Source organism: Chlorocebus sabaeus, chromosome 5 (assembly GCF_047675955.1).
Source record: "Chlorocebus sabaeus isolate Y175 chromosome 5, mChlSab1.0.hap1, whole genome shotgun sequence".
NCBI lineage: Eukaryota > Metazoa > Chordata > Mammalia > Primates > Cercopithecidae > Chlorocebus > Chlorocebus sabaeus.
In genome coordinates, this window is record NC_132908.1 from 6307067 (window position 1) to 6327521 (window position 20455).

Genomic DNA, 20455 nt, shown 5'->3' on the forward strand with positions numbered 1-20455 from the left:
CGCCTCCCGAGTTCAGGCTATTCTCCTGCCTCAGCCTCCTGAGTAGCTGGGATTACAGGTGCACACTACCACGCCTAGCTGATTTTTGTATTTTTGGTAGAGACGGGGTTTCACCATGTCGGTCAGGCTGGTCTCGAACTCCTGACCTCGTGATCCACCCGCCTCATCCTCCCAAAGTGCTGGGATTACAGGCATGAGCCAACGCGCCTGGCCCAAACCCCATCTTTACTAAAATACGAAAATTACCCAAACGTGGTGGCAGGTGCCTGTAGTCCCAGCTACTCAGGAGGCTGAGGAAGGAGAATCACTTGAACCCAGGAGGCGGAGATTGCAGTGAGCCGAGATCTTGCCATTGCACTCTAGCCTGAGAAATAGAGTGAGACTCCATCTCAAAAAAAAAAAAAAAAAAAAAAAAAGAATGAAAAGAAAAAGATGATTAATGAACAAAAGTTCCATGAATTCCCAATGATGTGTTTTTTTAAATCCTGGCTCTATAAAGCTGGCCGCATCGCACCCTGTTGTGAGCTCCCAAATTACTGTATCCCTCCTCCATCCCACCTCCTTGGAAGTGGTGGATTTAGCTCCCAAGCTATCTGGTGTTGCTAACAGAGGAGGAGGGCACTTGGAATCTGGAGGACTGTCTTCCCTACAGAGCTGTATGCCTGAGGAGGGGAGATTCAGGGCTGGGAATGATGTACTCAGAGAGAAGATGCTCCTTAGAATTTCTGTGTCAGTGACCACCATGGTGGTGCTTGCCTGTGATGCCAGCACTTTGGGAGGCCGCAGCAGGTGGATCACTTGATGCCAGGAGTTCGAGACCAGCCTGGCCAACATGGTGAAACCCTGTCTCTCTACCAAAAATACAAAAACTAGTCGGGCATGGTAGTGCACACCTGTGGTGTCAGCTACTGAGGATGCTGAGGCAGGAGAAGGGAGGTGGAAGTTTCAGTGAGCCCAGATCATGCCACTGACTATACTCCAGCCTGGGTGACAGAGTGAGACTCTGTCTCAATCGATCAATCAATCAATAAATACATAAATAAATACATAAATAAATAAAGGAACTGCTGTATCTGAGAGACATTGCTTTGTAAACCTGTTGCATGATTTCTCTCTCCAATGACAACAATCAACAGAACTAATGAGATGATGGATAATACCAAAGTGAATCGGTTGGGAATGGGTGATGCACGGTGGGGCAGATTCCTGTGTGTGTGAGAGCCGATCACAGCCCCATGGCACATCTGAGCTCCTTTCTTGTAAAAGCACATCAGTGTCCTTGTCAGGTTATCCCAAATCCTTCCTTGTGTAGTCATAAGCATGTGATGTCTACTTGGGATGGAAGCATTCTCACTGAGAGCAAATATAGCATAACTGCCATTCAGACCACAGTTCAAGGTGTGGCTTCTCAGTGAGAACATGTACCATTACTTACCTTCTCTGGGCATCATACTTCATCTGTGAATTGGAGATAATGCTGCCCAGGGCATAGGGATGTTGGTGCAATGCTGCATACAACTTGTTTATCACACTGCATGACACAGAGTAAACATTAGTTGCTCCTCCTCCTCCTTCTTCTTCCTGTTAATTTTTATTATTTTCTTGCTATTGGCATTGTCTTTATTTACGCACACTCACATGCATATGTCCCTATCATTCCCAGATAGATATTTACTGAGTTCCTGTAAGTCACAATAATTTCCATCACTTTTACTTGTCTCTCAAGGCCCTCTTCAGTTTGGGAGGACTTCAGTATGACTCAAGTAGGTACAGCTTTTTAAACACATACTCTAGTCATACTCTCAGCCTTTTTGATCATTGTGAGAATACTGTAAAATAGTACTTTTTATTTCTACCTCGTGCATTAGATAATTGAGGCCAGAGATGGACAGTAACTCACCCAAGTTCACGCAACTCGCAAATGCTGGAGCTGCCAATTGCACCTAAGTGGGTATGACTTCCAAATTCAAAGCTCTGTCTTCATGTATGCACTTGCCTCTGAATATCATGGTCTGTCCTGTAACTGACCCCTTTGGAGCTGGACATGAGGTAGGTAGGAAGTTGAGCTTAAAGAAGGAGCAGGGTGGTCCATGAAAGCCCCTGGGTCTCAGATGGCAGAGAAACATGTGGTTTCTTTCTAGAACTATTCACTCCTTCGCTGAGCCCATATTTAAAGAGCGTTGGTTTTGCTCTAGGTACTGTGTTGAGTGCAGAGTATTTGGTGGGGTGCAAAACCCTCCATGTGTGAGTCCTAAGGGAGCACTCAGCCTAGTGGGACAGACAGGTACTAATCAAATGCTTATGTTTTGCTGTATAGTTATAACTGAGATAAATGCAGTGACAAGGGAACCTGTCCTAGATTTGCTGCAGGAACTGATCAGAGGAGACTTTGCTAAGGAAGCAGTATTTGAGCTGAGAGTTGAATTATGGATGGAAACCATGCAGGGGATCTCCTTTCCCTTCAAGCCCTGCTCCTGGAGCCTGGCAAGTTGCAAGAGACACTGAGGCCTCTCAGTTATCGCTCGTGGGTTGAAAGGAATGGAACTTTCTGCATTAGATTTTTGCAGAGATTAGCCCTCCTTTTATGTCAGAGTCATTTTTATGTAAGAAGTCTAGTGATTTCTTCATGGATGAAATCCTTTGGCCTTCTCCAGGAGAATGGCGTGAACCCGGGAGGCGGAGCTTGCAGTGAGCTGAGATCCGGCCACTGCACTCCAGCCTGGGCGACAGAGCGAGACTCCGTCTCAAAAAAAAAAAAAAAAAAAAAAAAAAAGAAATCCTTTGGCCTTCTCAATAGCAAGTGTGTGCCAGGCCAGCTCCAGAACTGATGGATTTGGGTAAACTCAGTTCACATGAACTCAGGAGCGTTAGCTGAGAAGGCTCATTCTTCTTGGCCAGAAGAACTCACTGGCCATTTGTACTGTGGTGGGAAGGAGCATTTTCATCTCCTAAACAATTTTGGGCAATACCCGTAATCAGCCAGCAGTTGCCATCCATTTCTGCCTGTCTTTTGTCATTCAACCTAAAAGAATCTGTCTGCAAGAATTAAAAGTCATCGTTTTCTCTGATATACTGTGCCTTGCACTCAGCACCTCTAAGGAGATGTCACAGGCCACCCGAAATCCCCCCATTTAAGTGGTGGAAACGTGGAATTCTCTAGGTTCATGGTGGGATTGGTAAAGGAAGATATTTCAGAGAAGCTGCTTTGTGAACTTGGTGCTTATACCTTCTCTCCTTTTGCTAGACATGAACCCAAAGGCGCCACCCAAAAAGTCAAACTAGACAACATCTCTATTTTTAAAAAAGGAGAGGCAGACTAAAGATTACATCAGCATAAGGACTTTCGAGTCACACAGAACTGGATTTCCATTCTGGCTTTGCTGTTGACTAGTGGTAAAACCTGCAGCAAGTTCTTTCACATTCTGAGGTGCCTACCAGGTCACCCTCAAAAGAGAAATAGTAGTGGTTGTGCTTAGAGGGGCTTCTGCAAGTAAAGTGCCTCGTACCTGGTAAATACTTGGTGTTGGAGAATAATCATCATTATAGCTGTTAATATTGTCCAAGACTAAACGGATAAGAAATAAATTATTTCTTGTTTATACTAAATTATTTATTTCTAATTGATCTAAATACATATACAAATAAGTCATATAATATTTAATAATATATTAAGTCATTAAATAATATCATTTAATAAAATATATATAAAATGATATAACAATCTAAATAATACATAATGAGTTTTAACTATATATTTTTATAAATGATAATATTTATATTATGTATATCTTTAGACTATTATTTATGTATTTTTATAAATTATAATCATTTATGTTATGTATTTCTCTATTTCAATAATTATTTCTATATTTTATACATGATTGTGTTACTTATATGTTTATTTGGATTGTTATTTACATATTTATGTCAATTATAATATATTATTTATATATTTATTTGAATTATTACTTACATGTTTTTATAAATGTTAATTTATATTTATATATTTATTTGGATTGTTATTTACATATTTTTATACATTATAACCATTCATACATTCATTTAGGTTATTTGAAATTTTTATAAATTATCATTTATATATTTATTTAGGTTGTTATTTACATATTTTTATAAATGGTAGTCATATTTATATGTTTATTTGGATTGTTATTTACATATTTTATAATCATTTATTCATTTATGTATTTATTTAGGTTGTTATTTACCTATTTTTATAAATGATAATTTTTATTATTTACATAGTTATTTGGAATGTTATTTACATATTTTTATAAATTATAATCATTTACATTGTATATTTATCTATTTGGATTATTTGCACATCCTATACATTATCATCTATGTTATTTCTATATTGATTTATTTGGATTGTGATTATTATTTGCTTATTCCTAATGTAGATCCTTGTGGCTCTGTGTGTGAATCCATGTTCTTGAGCTTGCAAGCCACGTGTTGGATCATCTGTTCCGCTTCGCTTTTGTGGCATGAAAGCAATCTTAGATAACACTTACATAAATGAATGCACATGACTGCATCCCAGAGAAACTTTTTTTTTTTTTTGAGGCAGAATCTCGCTCAGTTGCCCAGGCTGGAGTGCAGTGGTGCCATCTGGGCTCACTACAACTCCACCTCCTGGGTTCACGCCATTCTCCTGTCTCAGCCTCCCGAGTAACTGGGACTACGGGTGCCCACTACCATGCCTGGCTAATTTTTTTGTGTGTTTAGTAGAGACGGGTTTTCACCGTGTTAGCCAGGATGGTCTCAATCTCCTGAGCTCGTGATCCGCCCGTCTCGGCCTCCCAAAGTGCTGGGATTACAGGCTTGAGCCACCGCGCCCAGCCGAGAAACATTTTTTTAAATAAAAATACTGGCTGTGTGTTAACTTGACTCGTGGTCTGTAGTTTGCTGACTGACAAGGTTGCCTACACCTGAACATCCTGCTCCTGTGGCTCTGAGTAGGTCTTACCTGGATGACTTAGTCACCGAAATGTATGTTGTAAGTAAAAGAAGCCCCTTGGAGCTAGGCTGAGCCGGAGAGGCAGTTTCTTGGGGAAATGCATTGGTGTTGCATTTGGTATGCATTGGATGCATAAATTGCATCCCCTATTTATGCAAAGAGCAGGATATTCGACCAGGTATCAGGAGTTGTGGAATAAGAGATGCAAATGCTGTCTGGAATAGCAGGTGCCGTTCTTAGAAAAACAGATACGGGGGATGTAGAGGAACACCAAAAGTATTTCCCCACTATCACTCCTAAAACAACTTTACTTGGTAGCTGTCTTCCTGTGCCACTTTTTAAACCCTACAGCATATTTCAAGTGCCTAGTCCGAGCCCGGCCAGAGGGACATCTCTCTGCTTATACAGGAATACCTTGATGATATTTCCCAGCTGAAAAGACTTACCTCTGTCCTCTCACCCTATACCCAGGAAGTTTTAATTTTATAGAGATTGAAATAATCAGGTCTCATGTGTATATTTCCTTTCAAACCATTGCGTTCACCTGTTTTGAATTCAATGGCCCGTCTTATGTACTCGGTGGAGAAATAATATAAATACACCTTGAAATTTCCCTGGAGTTCAGCTTCCCTTTTCATACTGGGTCTAGCTAAAGTTTGGAGCCAAGTAAAAAGAGCCTCGTTGCCTTACACACACCCTGTTATCTCTGGCGGGTTCAAATGCAATTTCTCTGAGAAGGCTGTGGTACCTCTTCTCTCTCTGGCCTTGAATCTGAGAGTCTGAGGATTTCTTTGGAGTACACACAGTTGCATCCTTTTGACAGACAGTGCAAATTAAAAGATCCGGCGCGGCCCAGGAACCAGGGACCCAAACTTGCCCCTTGGGTTTTCATTTACAGTTAGGCACTGCAGACACAATTATTGCTGACAGGGAAGCGGAGCTGGTGGCAGAGTGCGCCTGACAGGAGGCCCATGCCAACCCATAATTGGGAGGATTATTTTTAATCAGAACATACCCTACAGCCCAAACATTAGAAATCTCCTGTAAGGCCAAGACAGGAAATTAAACACACCAACAATAAGGCTCAAAGGGAGGCGGTGTGTGGGGTGTAATATTGTTAGTCTCTCGGAGGTCCCTGGAGCTTCGGGGAGAAGTTTGCTTCCCTGCAGAGGCAGGCTGGGAGGAACCCTTCCATGAAGCAGACACAGAGACTAGACCTGAGCCCTTGTTGAATGGGCAAATGCAGCCAAATTAAAAGGAGCAGAAAGACTAATTGCATTTAAGTGCAATGTTTAATGCACTTGTTTATTGCAAATGCAATGATGCTTATTGACTTTAGTATTATTATTGTTATTTTGAGACAGAGTCTTGCTGTGTCGCCCAGGCTGAAGTGCAGTGGCACGATCTCAGCTCACTGCAACCTCTGCCTCCCGGGTTCAAGCGATTCTCCTGCCTCAGCCTTCCAAGGAGCTAGGAATATAAGTGCCTGCCACCACGCCCAGTTAATTTTTGTATTTTCAGTAGAGACAGGGTTTCACCATATTGGCCAGGCTGGTCTCGAACTCCTGACCTTGTGATCCGCCCTCAGCCTCCGAATGTGCTGGGATTACAGGCGTGAGCCACCACACCCAGCCGCTTATTGCCTTCAAACAGCGTAAGCCACATAAAAACCTTGGGATAGCGGCTACAATTGTATGTGATCGGTGAGAGAACAGCCTCATTGGTTCCTTATTTTTAGGACTCTTCAATGAGCAGTTACTACGTGGCAGGTGCCGTGATGGCTTATGACACTAGGCTATGCTGAAAGTCATCTGGATGATCTTATTGCCTTGGCCAAATTTTGCAAAGCACAATACGACTTTGTTTATTGAGAGAACTGTTGTTGAAGAAGTAGGCATAGTTCTTGGCTCTTTGGCTTGAGAAATATTTATTTGGTAGTAGTGCCAGGTAATTTAGTTGTAGTGTCCTCACGTCAACCCTCTGAGGTGGGCATTATTATACCCATTCTATGGATAAAAAACTGAAGCTCCAGGTGGTCAAGCAGCTCGCCCAGAACTAATGAGAGAACTGATTTTGAAACCAAATCTGTGTCCAAAACCTCTAGGATGTCAAAGTACTTGTCGAACTGTACTGTCACTCATGAATATGACTAGGCACAGCCTGATGCTTTGAGGTGCTGCCACTCCAATAGAGAAGACAGATGTAGAGACAGATGTCTATGAATGATGAGTCTATAGAAATACTAACTGGATTCTAAGAGTGGGGAAGAGGGCATGATTCATTGTGCTTGGGAAGTCAGCGAGGACTCCCTGAAGCTGTGAAGAACAGGTGCACATTTACCAGTGGTTTAAAAAAAACGGAACAGAATCCCAGATAGAGGAAACAGGTAGTGCCCAGGCACAGTGATATCAGAGATGCTAGGACATTTCATTTTAGTTTAGAACTATTGGCTTGGCCAGGTACGGTGTCTCACACCTGTAATCCCGGCACTTTGGGAGGCTGAAGTGGGCAAATCACGAGGTCAGGAGTTCGAGACCACCCTGGCCAATATGGCAAAACCCCGTCTCTACTAAAAATACAAAAAATTAGCTGGGCGTGGTGGCGGGCACCTGTAATCCCAGCTACTTGGGAGGCTGAGGCAGGAGAATGGCGTCAACCTGGGAGGCAGAGGTTGCAGTGAGCCGAGATCATGCCACTGCATTCCAGCCTGGGTGACAGTGCGAGACTCTGTCTCAAAAAAAAAAAAAAAAAAAAAAAAAAGAACTATTGGCTTTGGGGTTTTGTTCTTGTTCAGCTCGCTCAACAAATATAAATGGAGAAAAAGAATGTCTCTTTGGGGAATGCTCGTCACAGAGGCCAAGCATCTGATGTGGGGATGGGATGGGAAGCAAAAGGAGATGATGTTGGAGAATCCGCTCCTGATGTCAAAAGATATTCCATGCTGTCCTCACTGTGTGAAATGCCTACACCTGATGTCAGGGAAAGGTAGTGCTTTGACCCAAGGCTGTCCTTAGAAAAGGAACCACAGGTTTACAGTAACACTATGTATTGCTTCTGAGGCTGGAACTGAGGGTGCAGTGATCCTGCAGTGAATCCAGGGATGCATGAATCTTCTGCATGGCAGACTGAGGCCAGTCAGATACCCTGACTGCAGTAGTGGTTACTGCTAAGTAGCTTCCTGTTATGTGGCTGGGAGTCACTGGATTCCCATGGGGAGGGCCTCTACCTCCAGTCTCAGGAGGCTTCAGTGCACTTCCTGTCCTGGTTCACTTCTCCCATCCCAGGTGTGATAGGCACTAACCTCTCTACCACCAGGAATCGCATATCATAATCCCTGAGTGGTACCAGGCAACCCTGGGCAGTTTGCTGGTTCAGCTTCAGGATCCTTTAAAGGACAGTTAAATGCCAGACACCTGAATGAGGTCAGGGGCTGCTGTGAGGCTTGGAGAGCGGGTATGCAATCACAGTCCCTGATGTGATCAACATACAGTTTGCTTCTCTGCCTGCAGGGTGGGTACAAAATCCCTACTTAGGTGAGGCACCACCCTCTGAAATGGTCTTATACATAATTGCATTGTTTGCAAACAACAGAAACCCATTCACGTTCACTCAATAGATGGGCATGTTTCTTACACGGCACAGGAGCACAGAAGCAAGTTTCAGCACTAAAAGTCAGGCGGCGTGCCCAGTCCCAGGAGGGACCGGCATTTCTGAACTGCTATGTAATCAGGAAACAAGGCAACCCTTACCCTCCCACCCCAAAACCCTCCTCCATGGCCCTTCTACTCTCTTTTTCTTCTCTCTCCTCATTGCAACTTTTCCTTTTTTCTGCACACGTGGCAGAGAAGAGTGACCCCACAGTTACTTGTGAAACTTAAGTGTGCCTTGCAAATTCCTAGGAGAAAATTGAACCTAGATAGGGTGAGGTTTCGTCTCTTCTCAACATAGCACTTACTAATGGAGCCAGGATCATGTGCTTCAGACCCAATTTCTGGCACTATGCTAGACAGAGATGGGGGAGGGAAATGACTTTTGGGGAGGCTGAGTGTTTCTAAAATTAGCCATAGGATGACTAAACCGATAGTTCCTTCGTTCCTTCCTTCCTCCCTCCCTGTTTCTCTACCTTCCATCTTTTCTTCCTTGGGTAGATATTTATTGAATGTCTGCCATATCCATGGCATTGTGATCAGAGTTAAAATAGTGAGCAAAACCCACACAGCTCCCACCCTTATGGAGCTAACTAACATGCCGGTGAGACGGGCAAACTTTCATCAAATAATTTTTTTAAATAATTTTTAATTGGATGCAAAACAAGAGCTGGGATATGGGTTATGAAGAAAGGATGATGGGCTCTTCAAGCCATGTGGTCGGAGGGTTCCATCAGGAAGCAGCAATGCATTGGGGTTAATTAGGTGCTAAGAGTGTCCCCAGTCAAAGGCATAGCATACAAGGCATCCCTGTGGCAGGTGGGGAGTGAATGGGAAAGTAAATGGGTCCAGAATGGGGAAGTCCATGGCGCTGGTACCCAGAACTGGGGGGAAGTGTGACTTTCTCACTAATAAATAAATAAGGCTGGAGCTGTGTCCAGGAGCAAATCATTAAGGATGTCAGGGGTAAGGTAGTTTTGGAATGAAATGGGAAACCAGTAATGTAGGATTTAAATGATTAAGTAACACGGTCACATTTACATTTTGTAAGGATCACACTGCTTGCCCTGCATGGGGTGCAAGCCTGGAGGCAGGAGGAGATGGCATTGCAGTCATCGCCTGGGGAAGTCTATGAAGCACTTGATGGCCGAGTCTATGGAAACAGAAACGTTGCAGTAGCCAGCCCTGTTCAGAGAGTCAGAGTTAGAAACTTAAACTACATTCTGGCTGTCCAAGGGTCATCAACACCAGTGTTTTGGAAGTAATCGGTTTGCTATTTTGTGCATCCATTTGGATGGAGTGCAGAGGTGAAGGTAGCTAATGCATGAACTGAGCATTCACCTTCATTCTGCCTGACTTTGTTCCAATGTCCTCTGAGTTTCCTTCACTCACAGCTCTTTAGCTCTTGTGTAGTCTTGGTACAATGAAAATTCTGCCCAATTCCACTGGGAGCCGAGATTCTCCCTGGTCATAAATGGCTCTTCACGTAGTTTGCAAGAGTAATTGCAAACTCTGAACAATCTTAGTTAAAAAGAAAAAAATAACACTACATCACTCCTCTGGAACTCTGGAGAGCATATTAGGGTTTTCTTGCTGTCTGGGGCCATTGTTAATGATCATTTCTATTCTCACTTTATAACAATGGTTCTCAGCCTCTGTTTTTATAAAATAATCCCCCTAAAGGACTTGACAGATTCTTATTAGTGGAAAGGAGGGGGCTATAAAATTCATTTCAACTGCAGGTTGGATTAAAAACAGATATAAAGGTGTGGGTTTGGACTCACATGGACATGAAATTAAATGTTATTACCTGGTTACCAAGTATGGTAGTACCAGAGAAAGCCCTGTTGCTCAGAGAAACCTCTTTCTGGAATGAAGGTCAATGTCCTTTCTTGGTGCTGTAATCCTCTGGGGCAAGGAGGAATCACTTCTTAGGTTACCCAATGTAGTGAGCAGTACGTAAGGGGTCTTGTCCCAGGCTACAAAGTTACAGTGTTGAATTAACATTGCCCTTGCCTTCCAGAAATTCACAGCCTGGGTAGGCCAAATCCACAAAAAGTTACAAGGATGTATAATTCTGCTTCTAATAGAAGAATATGTGAATGGCCATAGGGACCTCCCCTAAAATTCAGGCCCACTGGAAGGGTCAATGAAAGCTACAGAGAGCACGCTTTGGTAGACGTTCAAGTCTCAAGACTCAAGACCTTCCATGAGTTCAAATGGGGCCGGGTGAAGGGCAGTTTAGGATGAGAGAAGGTTGTAATCAAAGGGCTAAATGAATACTAGTGCATTGTGTCTTAAGTATTTGATTTAGCTGGATCTTAGAATGTAAGGATGTGTTCGGAGATGGAGGAAGTCACAGGAAAGAGGGAGTAGGAGCTGAAAAGGTTGAACCTGACCATGGTAGCTATCATTTTTAATAAATGAGATGATGCATGCAAATTTCTATATGAAGTTTGGAATGTAGTATGGATTCAATGAAACTACAACTACTATAATTATTAGGACTCAGATAATCCTGCAGTGGAGGCATACTGTGAATTTATAGATGAGAACCATGTATTTTGACTATTTATATTCTAACTGTTCTAACCATTCTTCCCAAATCATGTTCTTCCACTTCTCAGCTTTACAATGTCTGCTCCATTGCCACTTCCTTGATGGAGCCTTCCCCAATGTCCCCGATGAAGATCTGTCTATCTTCCCCACTGGACTGTAGGCATCAGGGGGACACTATCTGACATTTAAAAGGCTTAATAAACAATAAACTTTTAAAAAGCACGGACTTTGTGCCAGGCACAATGCTAAGTGTTTTACAAATATTAACTTTTAATATTCACCTGAATTCCTTGAGGCAGATACTGTTGATTCCATTTTAATGATGAAGAAACCGAGACAAAGAAAAGTTGAGTGACTTGACCATGATCACAAAGCTAGTAGGTAGTGAAGCCAAGGATGATTGGAAAGATAGATGGATGGGTAGGTGGGTGGACGGATGGATAGATGGATGGGAACCAGATGGATAGATAGATGGGTGGGTGGGTGGGAGGATGGATGGATGAATGGGTAGGTGGGTGGGTGGATAGATGGATAGATGGATCAATGGGTCTCTGGGTGGATAGGTGGGTGGATGGGTGGGTAGATGGGTGGATGGGTGAATGGTTGGGTGGATGGGTAGGTGGATGGGTGGGTGGGTGAATGGATGGATGGATGGATGGATGGATGGATACATGGATGGATGGATGGATGGATAGATAGATGTGTGGTGAATGAGTGCATCATTGCCATTTGTTGACACTAGCCCATGAGATTGGTCATTTTTATTAGTTGAAAGAAATTCAAGACATCAAAATGCAAAGCAAAAGGCTGTTGAAGGGTGAATACTATCACCACCATTTCAACCACTTAGTAGCTGTATCTATTCTTGTGTCTCTCTGCAGATCTCCCCCTTTCCAATTTTTTGAAGTCACTTGAGGTTCTTAGGTGTTGTAATTTATCAACACGAGGGGACTCACCAGATGTGAAGACTACACACACATATATATATACATCCACATACACATATGTAATCTTCATTTATTTGTATGTATACATACAGATGTGTATATCTGTATATCTATATATCTAGATATACCTATCACATTAGGGAAGGTGGTATATTGTCTAAACACATCTGCAAATAATGTTTTAAATTTACCTCTGAATCTTGTGAATTGTATTGAGTCTTGGTGTAAATTGTATTGCTACTTTGTAAGAGTAATTCAGTGAGCAATGGATCAGGATTCCAGAACCCTACAAAGCAGTCCCATCTCTGCTACTTAAGTTTCTCCCCAGAGAGGAAACAAGTCAGTATCCCAGCCCCCTTGGGTATAGGATGCCATAAACGTCTTTCAGATCTACCAGAAATCTTGGTTTTTCTGGTAGGAGATGACCTCTCTTTCAACTCACTGAACTATAGGAGATTATAACGGCCATTTGCAGTTCAGGTGATATTTGGTTTATTTAAATATCAATGAACATGAATCTTAATCCCTCTGATTGGGTGATGATAGCCATATTTATGGAATTTATTACTGCTGGCATACCTTATATCATAATACTACTCATTGCAAAATTAAATCATTTCTGTAGTTGAACTTTAAGTATCACCTGAATCAGCATTATAGAATCCTGCAGTTCTAAAGTTGAAAGGAAATTTAGAATTCATTTCATCCAAGCTAATTCCCAGGAAGAAAATCCACAATGATATATCTGAAATGTCAACCTCCAGTCTTCCCTTGAACACCTCCTGTGACAGGAACTCATGGTGTAATAGTAGAGTGCTTCCAAGCTTGGTGTCTACTTGCCCGAGTTCAAATTCAGGGTTCACGATGTACATCAACGTCTTGTGAACTGTGGGAGCTGTCTGGGCCTCAGTTTCCTCTTATGAAATAGAGAAAATAATAACACCTTCTTTACCGGGATCCAAGAGGATGTAATGAAAATATATTGAAGAACTGAGTCATTTTCATCCTCATCATCACCGTTATTGCTGTTAAATTCACAGTATAGTCAGAACCTATTTTGGAAGTTGGTCTATATTACTATGACAAAAAAAGTGCAGACAAAATTAAAGAATACATTTCTTGATACTAAAGTCGTTCCCCCTTTTCTTCTTTAGGAAACTGGTCAAAGAACTCATGCAAGTGGAACTTACAGCTTCCTTGATCGGACTCAGCATTCAGTAAGTGCAACCCATTTCGAACATTCATTCCATAAATATATCCATGTCTTTGATCCTGTTCTCTATGAAAAGCTCTTTTCTGCAGGTTTGAAGTTGTTACAAAAACTTTGCCGCCTGCCTATGTCTTTCTCTTCTGCCCTATTGTACCAGAGATGAGAAGAGGGCCTGCAAGGTAGAACCACCCTCCTTTAGCCCTCCCTCCCCAGTGAACCTGGGAAATGTGTGAGGTTATCAGTGGGTTAACTGTGCCTTTATTAGCTGGGGATTAAAATAAAATGTGTTTGTGGTTTCTTTTTTTCCCCGCTAAGGTTTTCTCATCAGGAGACATTCTGTCCCCCTTCTGAGTCACATGACCCTCCAAAGTAGAAAGAAATGCCAGCAAACACAGATCAGTTACTGAGAGCATGTATTTCTTGAGGCATTTAAGAACAAGTCATTTGCTCTTTCTGAGCTGGAATACGTGACTATGATATAAAAATTACTGCAAAAAAAAATTTGTGCTTTAAGATGCTGGGGTACATTTTAAAAATTTCATTTGTTTTCAGCAAGTAAGCACTTTTCCGCTTTATGCCTTTCTCATTGCATGCAAGGACTTTATTTTTGGTGAAGCTAGCAGTATTTTGTCCAATCTTCTCAGCTCTCTTTTTTTTATATATACGTATATACTCTAGCATTTGGAGTAGCACCTTCACAAAGTCTCTGATATTGGCCCTCCTCTGCAATAGTTTTATGGGTAAATACCTTGTTTTAGGAAGAAATCTGTAATAATTTAACAATAAATATCAAAATTTTAAAAGGCTAGCTGAAAGAAATATTTATTTTTCAAGATGTAGCTTCCTTCATAGGAAAGCAGAATTTCTTAGCAGGTTCTACTTCTGAAAGTGCTGGAGTATAATTTGATACATCAAATATCAGCCCATGTCATAAAGGAGCAGGTAGAATTGGAGGCCATGGGACTCCAGGCCTGGAAGATGCTGATCAAAGGGAATTCTTTTGCCCTCAGTGGGGTTGCAGGACTCTTTCTATTGTCCTGGAATTTGCATATTCAAATGCAGAGAAGAAGGAGGCGGAGATAGAAAGAACTAAAAAGACTGTGTATTAGCTGTTAGCTACATCAGAATGACTTAGTGTAACCCTGATCAGCTAACGCTTGTATCACACAGGAGATTAGACTCGCAGCTTTTGTTCCTAATAATAAAGGAAATTCCATCTCTAATTCCCTACATGCCACATCTATCTTTTCATGCCTTTGAAGTTCAGGCTTCAGCATTTCTTGAAAACTGGGAGGTTTTGTAAGTCAAAAGGAGGGGGCTGTTGGGCATGAAGTCTGTTCAAATCTATTTAGTGTAAAGTTAAATATGCTTGTTACTTGATCTTTTTCTGTTTCAAGCAGCATCTTTCTCTTAGATGCCTTTGTTAGTGCTGGGGCAGGGAGGGGAGGGATGGAGGACAAAAGGTTTCAAGGATGGGTTTTCAGATCATACACGACCTTCTCATTCCTCTGTCTTCTGAACATGATTCAAATTGCTGCTTCTCTGAAAGAAATTCCTGTTCCAAACCTGCATTGGGATTGGAACTTCTAACCTAAGGGAGGCTGTGGTCCCTAAGATAATTAGTACAGGGATGTAAGGGAGCTCATGTTAATTTGTCTATGGATATGGTATTTCCGTATCTACAACTGCCGTCTAAAGAGAGACATTAAAAAAAGTATTAATTTACTGCTCTAAACCAGTGAGCAGATATAATTTTTTTGGAAACAAATCATTTTAGAAAGGAAGAAATGGCAAGATGCCTCATTGGGGAGGTTTATGGGTACTGACTTCTCTCAGTATATCTAGTAGATTTCCAAACTGTCCCTGGGATTGCAGCTTCTCTGGTCCAGTGAACCTCAATCCACTTCCGAGACCAAGCAGTCACTTCCCCGGGAACAAACACTGAGTTCTGGGACGTCACCTGGTTGTCAGGAAGGCAAATGATTTGACATCTAAGCTGGCCACATGCCTGGGTTTTTTGTGCTCTTCACCCATAACATGTTGGATACATGCTGGTAGAGAAATTGCTCCAGTCTCTTGCAGGATTTTAGCGGGAGCGATGACTTAATAGTTGGAATTTGTTCATGGCTGACGCTGGGCCTGGGCTGATGTTGGGAAGAATGCCATATTTTAGTCTGAATCAGGGTTTTGATGTCTCCATTGGCTTCGGAAAATTAATTTTCATTTCCTGCTTCCAAAATTTGGTTATTCTTGTTTAATTTTTTCCAGAATGTTTCCTTTGCATCAGGACCCTTTGGATTGCTGATTTTTCAGTAGTGTATCACCTCTGACGATACCCATAGCATTTACTGTAGTGCTGGTAGACCATCAGTACTTGCAGGATATAATGATAGTCAGACAGGTACAAGAATGGAAAACTGAATAGGTAGATGAGTGCATCTTAACTCCTGATGGAGTATTGTGTAAATGGGAGAAAGATAGCATTGACATTAGACAAGAGACCAGTATGGGTCTTTCTGATGGTTGGATTTTATTCCCTCAATATTTTTCTTCAAAGCTTTCACTTCTACTTTGACAGGTCTAGAAGAACAGATTGGCCAATGCACCTGATGTGAGAGTGAGCTCCCAGGAAGCAGCATCTTTTTCTAGCTCTCCACATCCCTTTGCTGTTATCTGTGTGCTAAGAGGAAAGTCACAGAAAGCTTATAGTAGCAGAGTCAGTGGTGGAACTTAAGCCTCAGCATGATTTTCTACAACTTGAAAATTTAACTTCCAAGAGAAGGCTTCCTTGATCTCTATTTTCCCGTCAGGTTAAAAATCCCATGGCATGCTGCATCACATTTATCATTAATTAATTGTGCAAACTTTATTTTTTTTCTTTTTCTTTGGTCTAGTGTTATCCAATACACCAGTTCTGTGATTATAGGAATTTTTTTTTTCTCCAAGTCTTAATGAGGTATTATTGACAAGTAAGAATTGCATCTATTTCAAAAGCATAGTCCTAATATAATGGGCTTTGGTGACTCAGAGGGGGAAGGTTGGGAGGAGGTTGAGGGTACAGAGAAGAAGGAGGTGGAGATAGAAAGAACTAGAAAGATGATGTATTAGCTGTTAGTTACCTCAGAATGACTTAGCGTAACCCTGATCAGCTAATGCTGTGTCACAGGAGATAAGACTTGCAGCTTTTGTTCCTAATAATAAAGGAAATTCCATCTCTAATTCCCTACATGCCACATTTATCTTTTCATGCCTTTGAAGCTGAGGCTTCAGCATTTCCTGAAAACTGGGAGGTTTTCTAATTATTGGGTAGAGTGTACACTGCTTGGGTTATGATTTGCTTGGGTGGCGGTGAGTCAAAATCTCAGAAATCACCACTAAAGAACTTATCCATGTGACCAAAAACCACCTGTACCCCAAAAGTATTGAAATAAAAATACAATTTAATTTTTAAAAATTGCATAGATTTAAGGTATATGTGAGACATGTTAATGTACTGATTACTACAATCAAGCTGCTTAACATACGTATCACCTTACATAGTTAACCCTGCTAAGAGAATAGATAAGGAATATTCTTTATCTGTGCTGTTCAATATGGTAACCACCAGCCAGATGGAGCAATTGAACACTTGAAATGTGACTATTACACCTGAAAACTAACTGAAAACTAAGCGGTTTTTAAAAAAATGTTATTTAAAAAAATTTGTTACTTTATTGTTGTTATTATCATTATTTATGGGACAGAGCCTCACTCTGTCACCTAGGCTGGAGTGCAGTGGCACGATCTAAGCTCACTACAACCTTTACCTGCCGGGTTCAAGCGATTGTCCTGCCTCAGCCTCCCAAGTAGCTGGGATTACAGCACCCACCACCACGCCCAGCTCATTTTTGTATTTTTAGTAGAGACTGGGTTTCGCCATGTTGGCCAGGCTGGTCTCAAACTCCTGACCTTAGGTGGTCCTCCCACCTCGGCCTCCCAAAGTGCTGGGATTACAGGCGTGAGCCATCATGTTATTTAAAGTAACATAAACATGTTACTTTATTTTTAATTGACAAATAATAATTGCACATATTCATGGGGTACATAGTGATGTTTCTATACATACACTGTATAGTAATCAGGTCAGTGTAGTTAGCCTATCTATCATCTCAAATATTTATCATTTCTTTGTGTCAGGAGAGTTCATTAATTTAAATTTAAGAACATGTGGCTCGTAACCTGCTACTATATTGTTGTATAGGATGGCTTTAGACTAGCAGCCTTATAAATACAGGGGCTAAGTCGGAATTGTCTGCCCTTGTACCTAGGCTGATACTTAGCTGTTATAGATCAATTAAGACTCTGATTGATAAATTGCTACTGTCTCAAACCCCAAAGTGTCCTCTATTCCCTGCCGTTCCATATGTTCTGCTTCCTTGCATTTACCCTTGATCCAGAACTAAAGGTTTAATGGTCCCCTGGGACTGTGCTCAATGCCACAGCATTTGTCTGTTCTAACTGGTTGGTGCCTAATGCATGCTGATTATTCAAATAGTGTATCACCTCTGATTATTTCCACAGCATCTACTGTAGTGCTGGTCCATAGCTGACCATCAGTACTTGTTGGATATAATAATGGTCTAGCAAATAGAGGGATGGAAGGATGAAGAGATAGATAAATGCATCTCACCTTTCGATGGGGGTGTTGTGTAAGTGAGAGAAATGTAACATCAACATTAGATGAAAGACCAGTATGGGTCTTTCTGATGGCTGGATTTTATTTCCTCAGTGTTCGTCTTCAAAGCTTTCACTTCTACGTTGATAGGTCTAGAGTAACAGACTCCTTATCTATCACTGAATCCTAATGCCATATGCAGCACAGATTGCTATACATCTTCACTTATTTCTTTCTGTCACTTAAGGCTCCCAATGCATAACTCTTGAAATCAATCCACATCTCACTCATTCACCCATGGGTACCACTCTCTTCCCAGGAACCTCAGTCCCAAGCTTTAGTTACTGACATTGTCTTGTTTTTCATCCACCACCAAGTGATAGGTGAGTGTTTTATCTGTATCTTCTAGGAGCCTTCTTTTCAGTCCCTCTGTTGGCGTATTGCTCCAGGGACTTCTTACTTACATATCTGGAAATTCTTTTTAGGTAGTCTTCATACCTAAAGCCACCCTCCCCTGGATCCCAGTCAACAGATTGCAGGACTAATATTCTTGAAACATGAATATCATCTAGCTGGTTGTTCAATAAGTTCATCTTTGCCTAACATTCTGTCTTCTCTCCATGAATCCCAAATACATTTTATTCCAACTGGGCAAGTTGATCTCTTGATATCTAAACGTGTTCAGTTCTCAGCTCCAAGTACTTGCTACACTTGGTCTCACCAGCTGGGATATCCTTTCCTATTCTTTTAGTCTACACTTCTGTATAGATCTCTGTCAAACCCTCCTGATAATGAAGTTTTCTCTGTTTATTTCAGCTACTTGATTGCCCCTTGTAGGATAAAGAAAATCCTAAGCCAGTTTTCAAGGTAGAAAGTTGACCCTATGATTATATTTTAGAATCTGGGTTTCATTGGAACAGGTAAGAGTGGAACAGAGTAAGGAGGTATCGAAAGAGAAACAGCAATGATTGCCTTCCAGGGAGATGCAGTTCTCTCACATGCAAAATTCAGCAGATGGGTTGGAAGTGGAAGAAGTTAAAAGGCACCAGTTGGAATACAAGAGGGAGAGAGAACGAGAGCAGGCATGACCTAGGGCATTACCTTAATTCAAGGCCAGGCACAGGGTGGGTTTCATGCCAGCTGCATTTAGAGTCTGTGATCTGGAAGGACAAACTCATCTAGATAATGCTCACTGACCATCCCATTTGCTTTAACACTTCCCTAGCCACCAACCACCCCCACACACTGGTTTCCACTTTCCCTATGAATATCTCTTACCTCTCCTAAGCTGCTGCATAGCAGAGCTCCTTTCCCAGCTTCTCTCTGCTATATAAGGGGCAGGAACTCTGCAGATTTTTTTTTTTTGATTGAATGAGTAGATGAGCATGGGAGGAGGGAGAGAGAGGAGGAGAGAGAGAGAGAAAGAGAAGGCAGAGAGAGAGAGAGAGAGAGAGAGAGAAGGCAGAGAGATAAAAGAAGAAATAACAATTCCTTCTGCTTCTTTATTGTTAGGACAGAGGAGGATAAGAAAGAATGGAAGTTACAAGGAAGGTGTGTATGGTAGTAGGATGGGTAAGGAACAGGGAAGTGCAGGCAGCATCCCACTGTCAGCCTTGTTCTTCTCCATCATCTCACCCAGTTAAAATCTGCCGTGGTGCTCATGACGCTCCCTGATGACCACTTTTACTGGGTGTGCACAGTCTGCCTTCCCCACTGGACTGGAGGAGCTCTGAGGGCATGGGATGTGTCAGTGTTAATTGCTTCTGTATCCTTAGCACTTGCAAAAGTGGCAAGCAGGTACATACTTTGAATGAGTTGTTCATTGAGTTGCATGAATTAGTGCTGTGAATGTTGATCACACTCTTTATACTTTTAAATTATTCTTATGTCGTCCATGACTGCTGGCGGCACCCCCCACCACACACACCGCCCCAATCTAGATCAGTCTTTGAAAGATGAAGGGTGCAATGCTTGTGAATTGACCACACAACTGTCTTTTGAGAACATTATTTATTTATTTTAATTTTTTAAATTTGTATAAATTTGGAGGTTGCAAGTACAGTTTCCATACATGGATGTGTTGCATAGTAGTGAAGTCTGGGCTTTTGTTTTGTTTCATTTTGTTTGTTTTGTTTTGTTTGAGATAGAATCTCACTCTTTCACCCAGGCAGGAGTACAGTGGTGAGATATCAGCTCACTGCAACCTCCGCCTCCAAGGTTCAAGCTATTTTTGTGCCTCAGCCTCTCAAGTAGCTGGGATTATAGGCGTGTGCCATCATGCTTAGCTAGTGTTTGTATTTTTAGTAGAGATACGGTTTTGCCGTGTTGGCCAGCCTGGTCTCAAACTCCTGACCTCAACTGATCTGCCCGCCTCAGCCTCCCAAAGTGCTGGGATTAGAGGCATGAGCCACCACACCTGGCCAGCTCTGGGCTTTTAGCATAACCATCACCCACCCTCCC

General features: G+C 41.9%; 1 protein-coding gene across 13 annotated transcripts in view; it reads left to right on the top strand.

Annotated features, from left to right (window-relative positions):
• Positions 1-20455, top strand: part of RBFOX1 (RNA binding fox-1 homolog 1) — a 2485439-nt gene that overhangs the window by 1078613 nt on the left and 1386371 nt on the right. For all 13 annotated transcript variants that reach the window (XM_073015143.1, XM_073015144.1, XM_037989528.2 and 10 more), the window contains one exon: positions 13286-13348. In XM_073015143.1, the coding sequence (XP_072871244.1) occupies positions 13286-13348 (63 nt within the window). The remainder of the gene's footprint in view (positions 1-13285; positions 13349-20455) is intronic.